This window comes from Thalassophryne amazonica, chromosome 14 (assembly GCF_902500255.1).
Source record: "Thalassophryne amazonica chromosome 14, fThaAma1.1, whole genome shotgun sequence".
In the NCBI taxonomy this organism is placed as follows: Eukaryota; Metazoa; Chordata; class Actinopteri; order Batrachoidiformes; family Batrachoididae; genus Thalassophryne; species Thalassophryne amazonica.
Window position 1 is genome coordinate 75,411,376 of NC_047116.1, and position 8,835 is coordinate 75,420,210.

General features: G+C 40.6%; 1 protein-coding gene across 2 annotated transcripts in view; it reads left to right on the forward strand.

Annotated features, from left to right (window-relative positions):
* The window catches only part of wdfy2 (WD repeat and FYVE domain containing 2), a 73,967-nt gene extending 65,829 nt beyond the window's left edge, over positions 1-8,138 (forward strand). For both annotated transcript variants that reach the window (XM_034186173.1, XM_034186174.1), the window contains 4 exons: positions 3,192-3,293; positions 5,229-5,359; positions 5,662-5,770; positions 8,042-8,138. In XM_034186173.1, coding sequence (XP_034042064.1) covers positions 3,192-3,293; positions 5,229-5,359; positions 5,662-5,770; positions 8,042-8,071 — 372 coding nt within the window. In that variant the 3' untranslated portion in view covers positions 8,072-8,138. The remainder of the gene's footprint in view (positions 1-3,191; positions 3,294-5,228; positions 5,360-5,661; positions 5,771-8,041) is intronic.
* Positions 8,139-8,835: the final 697 nt, after the last annotated feature.

The following is an 8,835-nucleotide window of genomic DNA, read 5'->3' on the forward strand; positions in this document are numbered from 1 at the left end:
CTACTGTAGGTGCGCAGAGTTAAAAATTTCAGACAAGTAGGGAGGTGCAAGGCCATAAATAGCTTTAAAAACAAACATTAAAATTTTTAAATCAATTCTAAAACGAACTGGAAGCCAGTGGAGTGAGTACAGGACGGGCGTAATATGCTCACGCCTAAAAGTGTTTGTTAAAAGACGAGCAACAGCATTCTGCACCAACTGGAGATGTGCAAGAGACGACTGATTAATGCCCGAATAAAGTGCATTACAATAATCAAGTCTGGAGCTGATGAAAGCATGAATGGCCATCTCAAGATCACGTCTACTGAGGAAGTGCTTTATTTTAGCCAAAAGGCGAAGTTGGAAAAAACTAGCTTTGACAACAGAATTTATCTGTTGATCGAACCTCAAACAGCTGTCAAATATCACTCCCAAATTCTTGACAGCTGGTTTTACATAGTTAGCCAAAGCACCAGAATTTGGTGTTACCACATTTGGTATGCTAGAGCGCTCAAACACCATGATCTCAGTTTTACCATCATTCAGGTAAAGGAAGTTTTGGGACAGCCACTGCTTTACATCACGAATACAATTAAATAATGATGACAAAGCATCACTCCCATTCGTCCTCACAGCCAGATAGATAGATTTGCATATCATCTGCATAACAATGAAAGGACAGGTTGTGCTGGGTATTAATTGACCCCAATGGCAGAATGTACAAAGAAAATAAAATCGGCCCAAGGACAGAACCCTGCGGCACCCCACAAGACAGATGAACAGTTGATGAGGAGAGGTCCCCAATCATAACAGAAAAGCTCCTTTCAGCCAAATATGATCTAAACCACTTAAGTGCAGTAACATGAATGCCAATAAAATGTTCTAACCGGGAAACAAGTACTGTGTGATCCACAGTATCAAAGGCTGCTGTGAGGTCCAACAGAACCAGCACAGCAGGATTCCCTGCATCCACCGACAAAGTGATGTCATTATGAACTTTTAAAAGTGCTGACTCAGTGCTGTGTCGCGATCTAAACCCAGATTGGAATTTTTCAAGGATGAGATTGTCTTCTAAAAATGATTGTAACTGTAAAAAGACAACCTTTTCTAAAACTTTAGATAGAAATGGCAGATGAGAGACAGGTCTAAAATTGGATAAAACTGATGAGTCCAGGTGAGGTTTTTTAAGAAGAGGTCGAACCACAGCATGTTTAAAAGCAGCTGGAACAGACCCTGAGCATTGATAAAAGTTAGGAGACCTGCCCCAACAGTATTAAAAACCTCCTTCAGCACCTTAGCTGGAACAACATCTGAAGGACAACTTGTAGGTTTTATGTGATTTACAACATCAGCAAGAGATGCGAAAGAAATGGGCCAAGAGGCGAAGATCAGTAGAGTGTCCCCTTGCAACAGATTGGCTTGTGGAAACATTTTGCCGCCGCCGTGTTGGACTGATGAAAATCCGTTAGACCCATACAGTCTATAGTCAGACCATATGATGTCACTGTCGAAAGAAGCCACTGCAACTGCTACAGGTGAACTTTTTGTTTTCTCTTCTCCTCATATTTTGATACTTTGATGAAGTAAAATAAGTACATTAATACACAGGTAGCCTTTACACGTTCATAATAAGCCCCCAACGCTATTTGATGTATTGACAGCATTGTGAAACTTCCTTAGAAATCAAAGCTGACATTGAAATATTGCACTTTACTTTGCATTTGCTTTGCTTTGCATTGGCTCAACAATCTCGAGTGCAGTTTGGGCCTCATATTTCTGTCCAAACGCAACCCGAACTTGATGCCGTTAAACTCTTTATTTCCATCCTAAACTAATCCCCGGCACGTGAAGAGGAAGATAGCTGTTAGCTCTTGTGTTTTTTTTTTAATTAGCAAAAATTAAGTTTGCATCATGTGAAGCAGACCTGTTGCAGCACACAGAGTAAATAAAGGTTTTTTGTTGTTGTTGTTTTTTTAATTTGACCTGTTCCATCCTTTCACCTGGGAGTCATCATCACAGCCTGAAGAAAACTGTTATCCACCTAAGATGTTTTGGAAGACGACATCTGGAAATACTTTAATTCCTTATTGTGGAACTTGCTTGTGAATAAATGCAGTCCTGCTTTGTCATGCCACTGACAAGAAGAAAAAAATAACTTATTTTAAAAGCTAATAGTCTTTTCTGCAATTAGTTTGTCAGCATCACTGGGCTCCATTTATTAATAGTCAGCGTAGGTGTCAACCTGACTCCAGAAAGGGCAAAGAGGGTGCAGGCTTCTCTGTAACTACCAACTCCACCAAGTGATTTCACTGATTAACAGCAGACAGGATGAGTTCATCAATGAAGTCACCTGAGTTGGTGGTTACAGAGAAGTAGTTGATGCCAAAGGTGCATCAACAAAGTATTGAGCAAATTGGGGGTGAATATTCATGTACATGTGATTTCTTAGTTTGTTTGTTTTTTTTAATTTTGAATAAATTTGCAAAAATAAATAAAAAAAAGTTCTTTTCATGTTGTCAGCACAAAATGTGGAAAATTGAAGTGCCTTGAATACTTACCTGATGCACTGTATGTGGAAAGTGTTGCCTGACTGACAGGTCAGAAGGTTTTCTCCATACTTTTGTCCTGCACCCTCTTTGCCCTTTCTGGAGTCAGGTTGACACCTGTGCGATCCAAGTTCACCACAGCCATCCGTCATCTCTTCAGCATTCTGCTCGTGATGAAAATAAATCCCATTAATGATCCACCAAGAAAAACAAAAAACAAAAAACAAACTAAAATTACACTGTTAACAACAACAGCAACATGTCATTTGTTATGAGTGGCTGAGAGAACCAGGGCTATGACATTAAGTTCAGTATCTTGGTGCTGATGTGACCGGAACCGAACCCGATTGTCATTTCAAAATATCTGTCAGAACCTGGCCTGACCCATTGGGTCCCATCGGTCCTGCTTCAGAGCTTGGCGTCTTGGGTTCTATACTCTTTGATTATATCATTCAGCAGAAACAGTTATTGTGACAGGACAAGACTGTCTCCATTTACATTTCTATGAAGGACTCATTTTTCTGCTTTGGTGACACATTTTGCGCTGTGTGGCCTTGTGGAAGAAAAGGCTGTAGGTTTTGTTTCCTTGCAGTATGCTGTGCCACTGTTTGTGATACCATGCCTGCCACATTGCAAATACATGTTTTGAATTGTGTGTTTGTGTAGACCCCGGAATGGCTGGACAGTGATTCTTGTCAGAAGTGTGAGCAGCCATTCTTTTGGAACTTCAAACAGATGTGGGACAGTAAGAAGATTGGCCTGCGACAGGTATCTTTGATCATATAGTAGTTAATGACTTTTGAAATACCAAAAGGTCACTGCTTCCTGCACTATAACGTGTAGACTCAATAAAGGAGGGGCGTAGAGATCTAGAGTGGCATTCCAAGGTCTAATGAATGATTTTAGTCTTACAGATTTAATTAAAGCAGTAAACCCCTTCTCAAGACACTATAGCTTTTATTCTGATAGACATAAAAGCTATTTAAGTATTGATTACCTGTTGGCTTTTGTAAATTTATTTTTCAGATTTATTCTAATCCTCTGTTTGACCGTGGTGTTATTACCTCACAGCAAGACTGTGTAAGATTAATACACTTGAACATGATTTGCAAAAACTAGAATTTGTACAGCAAAGGGGCAGTTTTAGTGAGGCACGGAAAAAAGAAACTGATTTAGTTAAGTTAGATAAGTTGCACTGAGCTTGCAGAAATGTGGAAAGTATTGAAATATTGCAGCGATTAGTACAAAAAGGAAGATACTTACTTCCCTGAAAGAAATAAATGGTGAGTTTTCTTCATTTTATTCTGGTCTTTATACATCTGAAATTCCACAAGATAGCAGTGGCGGCTGCTGGTCTTTCAAGGAGGGGAAGCTCATTTTCAGCTCATTGTCATAACATATGTCAATTTATTTAAACATAAATTCTGCTCTCCGTTCCTTTTCAAGAAAATGGTCTGTGACCTTATCATATCAAGTAGGCATCTTTTCCAGGGACTTGACCAGTGTCCTCTCAAAGGCCAGCAGAGCTAGGCTGCTTTGATGGCCTTGGCCCATTGTGTTGCAGGTGTAAGACTTAAGCCTTTTTAAACAGAAGAAGCTCCTTTCTGCACCCGCAGATGTAGCTACAATTGTTGCCACTAACGATAACAGTTTGTACAGTTGAGGCACTGTACAGTCCAACTCTTCTTTTAGAAAAAACAAGAAATCACACAGCTTTCCCCGGTTACCCTGTAAGCTCTGATTTGAATACAGAATCTTAAAGTTCAGACCTCAGTCTCCCTGAATCAAAGTATTGGCCAGAACATCTCAGGTCACTCTGGAATGCGTCATATGGAAACACTTCCCTGGATTGACTAATTCTAAGAGGCGCAAACTTTCCAAATTTGAAAAACACAAAGGAATCTGCTCCATGAGATTATCAAGACTGGCCATGTATAGATTTCTGTAGTGCTCCCGGGGATCCTGGAATTGGGAGAGGCGGCACGTTCTCATGGGCTCATCTCGTGGGTCTGATGTGAGACCTGCTGCTTTGGCATAAACAGCTTGGAAAGCCTCCTCTGACCTCTTCTCTTTGACAAAAGCAAGAAGAGATGCAGTTCTTTTCTTGCAGTAGAGAACATCCATGGCCCTCTGCTGGATGATATCAAAGACCACATCAGTCTCTGAGAAGATTTGTTCATATGTGTAGAACTTGAACACAAACAAAATCATCCACTTTTCATTATAATCTGACCAATGGACCATTTGTCAGATTATAAAACACGCATGTCAAAGTGGGACATCTGATCACCCTGTTGGCTGCAGATTGTTTGAGTCAAACAGTTATTTTCTTGACTTTGACCTTTCAATTTCACCAAGAGTCAAAGGTCATGTCATGAGATAAAATGTCACCAATATGAAGGATTATATAACTTCATATTAGTGTTTAATAGTAACTACAGGTAACCAGTTCCTCAAAATAACCATTGTGATTATCCCCAGGATATAAGCATTGGGGAGAGATTTGACCTAGACTTAAAACCTTTACTTTTTTTAACCAGTCCACCCCCCCAATCAGATGACAAGAGTGATCAACAAGGTAAATTATGAAGAAGTGAACCCAGCAACCAGAATACAAAGGAAATACTTTTTATTAAGTTCATTGACAACAAATGTTTGGGAGAGTGTGTCAGTAACATGTTAAAGTTGTGTTGTTTTTCTCAGCACCACTGCAGGAAATGTGGCCAGGCAGTGTGTGGAAAATGTTCATCCAAACGTTCCACCATTCCCCTGATGGGCTTTGAGTTTGAGGTGCGAGTATGCGACGGCTGCCATCAGTCCATCACAGAGGAGGAGTGAGTTACAGTTCACCTTTGTGGCTGCTAGAGTTGCCAACTCCGTGTAAAATAAACAAGGGGCACCTTGTTGGCAGGGGAGGCGGCCTGATTGCCCTCACCCCTCTTGGCGTGGTCAATGTTTTTTGCCTTTTTGTGTGTGTGTGAAATGACTTTTAAACGGTTTGATGGGTCATTTTGTTTCTTAAATATGGGATGAATCCTTTTTACAAGCGACGGTTGGCAACCCAAGTCTCTGCACACTGCATCATTGTCCTGCCAGAGCTCCTGCTACACCAACATCTTCTCTGTGTGTCTTCCAGGAGAGCGCCCACAGCCACCTTCCACGACAGCAAGCACCACATCGTTTACATGCACTATGAGCCCACCACAGGAAGTCTTCTCACCTCTGGCAACGACAAGGTTATCAAGGTCTGGATCCCGAACACAGTTGTTGTATTCACTAGAGCTGGAATCATATTCCACAACAAACAACAGATTTCATTAGTTAAAAATATGTTTGTTTTTTTAAAATGAGATGTTTTCAGAAAACACAGAACAATGTTGATCACAAGCTCAGAGTCCAGGTTCGGAAAATAAAAAAGTTTCAGTCATATAAAACAGAACAACACATCTGCAGATTGCAGCAGTTACAACCAAAGATTTAATTTTGGTTTATTTAAAATGGATGTAAATCCATTGGTCATGTTCAGATTGCAAGCCCAAATCTGATTTTTAGCATGTCCAGATTATATCTAGATGTTGGTAATGCCTCCTTTCCAAATAGCATATGGACAACGTTTGTAATATACAATGATCCACCATTGAGTGTTGTCATCCATTTGTGCAGAAAATGTCCATGGAACACAATAGAAACAAAAACAGGATATGACAAATTTGTCTCTTATAGCTGCAAGACATAACTAATATTCAAATTGTGCAAAGTCACTAAAGTACTTTGTTTTCACTTCTCCAACAAAACTATTAGAATGTCAGTGGTCAAGCAAATGAAACGAAGGCACTAGCTTGTTAGCTTTCCAAAAGTTGTTGGATTTACAAAGCTAGCTTCTTGGCACACAATGCATAAGGTCTCTCCAAAATCCAGAGGTTAAGTCTTTTTTAACACACTCAAGGTAAATTCCAGACCAAAAAAAAAAAACCTGCTGGAAGAGTTTCACACATACAATGGACATCATGGAGGCTTTCATAGAAAGGAATTGGTTGTCATAGCTACACACGCATGCATTACGTGGAAATGAGGCATCAGACCGAAAATGAACATTGCTACACGGACACACAGGTTGGATCTAGTCACTTACTGTTTAGACAGTGGACAGCCAATCAGTGTGATCAGATTTGGATCATTTGTGATGTTAACATTGCTGTTTCTAATGCTGCCATTTTTGCTCAAGGCCAAAATATGGTCATGGAGTATTGCAAAGACTTTGCTTCCATCTGTCCTTCTGTCTGTCTGTCTATGCTCACCATCCTATTACTGCCAGGGTCTTCAAATTCACAGGGAGCATTCTTGGGACACAGACCTTGGACAGGTTCAAAGATGGGTAACCTTGACTTATTCTAAGGGGTCAAAAGGTCAAATTCTTTCTACACATTCTTTCATTGATTACATGCTCATACAGTCGAGGGTGTTGTAGCATTGCACTATATTACAACATTAAATGGAAATAAAATCATCAGCCAGTGAGTTCCAGATCTCTTTAATTCTTTCAATATGATTCTCATCTAACGCCTCTGAAAATTCTAAGAATCCAAATATATTGGATGAGGCCCAACACGCATAAAAAAGCTGTCCTGTTTGAAAAGCTTGAATCTGTGAATGTTGGACATCTTTGGTTGATGATCAGGGATGAATCATCGCCATTGATCCTTTCAGTCATCACTGAATGTTGACGTGAGGTTCATATGGTGTGGAATGATCAAACACAACTTTTTGGATTTAAACATTACTGAAATATTAAGGACATTAATGAATATCGGAATGCCTTGAAAAAATTCTGGATTTTGAGCAGCTGTGGAATGAACTCATGTTGTTTCATGTATGAGTAATTTGGCAAAGAGCATTGGGACTTTGGGACTTTGGAATTTGGAAACTTCTTTGTTGGTTGAGGTCTCGTCTTGGGGAAAAGTTGAGTTTAGGTTTGGGATGAGCAATGGGACATCTCCTGCATCAGTGACTGATGTGCTATCACTCAGCCATTAGATTATAGATATGGTTAATAGCTGGAACATTTCTGTTGGATTTTCTGACAATCTTGTGTTGTGATTTTAGTTTTGTCACTGTGACCACAGCAGATGGTCACCTCATTTAGTTTGATCTTCTTGTTTCTTCCTTTAATTGAAAACACTGAGGGAGAGTTTCTTAACTACTGTCACTGCTGTGCCTGCTCATATACTGGATAAGGTGTCAAGACCAGACCGTGTGGCACGTGTGTAATGCTGAATTAATAGAATTGGATAAGATTTGAAAGGGCACAGTTGGACTTATTTCAGGTTGTGTGACTGACTGTTGTTTTCGTTCCTAGAAGCTGTGCTGTGGATGACAATTTAAATGCTTTCTTCCACTTTACTTATTTTCATATTTGCAGTTTCTGTAGTCCAGGGTGTGTCAGTCAAAGCACACACATAATTGTGAACAAGGTAAAGTGCTTTTTTGTTTTTGTTTGTTTATGGGTGTGTCAGCAGCTGTGGGACATGACTCACGTGGTGTCCTGATGTCTGTGGATGACCAGGAGATGACAGGACGTCTGCTGCTCACCAATCTGTGGAATCACCTGGAAGATGAATGACAGCAGTATCACCACCATCTGGAGAATGTTGAACACTTTCCAAAATTCAGATAAATACTGTAGTTGCTACTGCACTTTGACAAGGATGACATTGTACGACAAGGACGTGTGTGAGTCAGTGGGATCTGTGTGCACAGCCTGTGTGTGACTGTGTGCACAGTGTTTGTGTGTGAGTCAGTGGGATCTGTGTGCACAGCCTGTGTGTGACTGTGTGCACAGTGTTTGTGTGTGAGTCAGTAGGATCTGTGTGCACAGTGTTTGTGTGTGAGTCAGTAGGATCTGTGTGCACAGTGTTTGTGTGTGAGTCAGTAGGATCTGTGTGCACATGTATGTGTGTGTCAGTGAGTTCTGTGTGCACGGCCTGTGTGTGACTCTAGGGAGTCTGTGTGCATGGCATTTGTGTGTGAGTAAGTGGGATCTGTATGCACAGTGTTTGTGTGCAAGTCTGGAGGATCTGTGTGCATGCATTTGTGTGTGAGTAAGTGGGATCTGTGTGCACAATGTTTGTGTGCAAGTCTGGAGGATCTGTGCATGCATTTGTGTGTAAGTGGGATTTGTGTGCACATTTGTGTGTGAGTCAGTAGGATCTGTGTGTACAGTGTTTGTGTGTGAATCAGTGGGATCTGTGTGCACGATGTTTGTGTGTGAGTCAGTGGAATCTGTGTGTACAGTGTTTGTGTGTTGTGATTG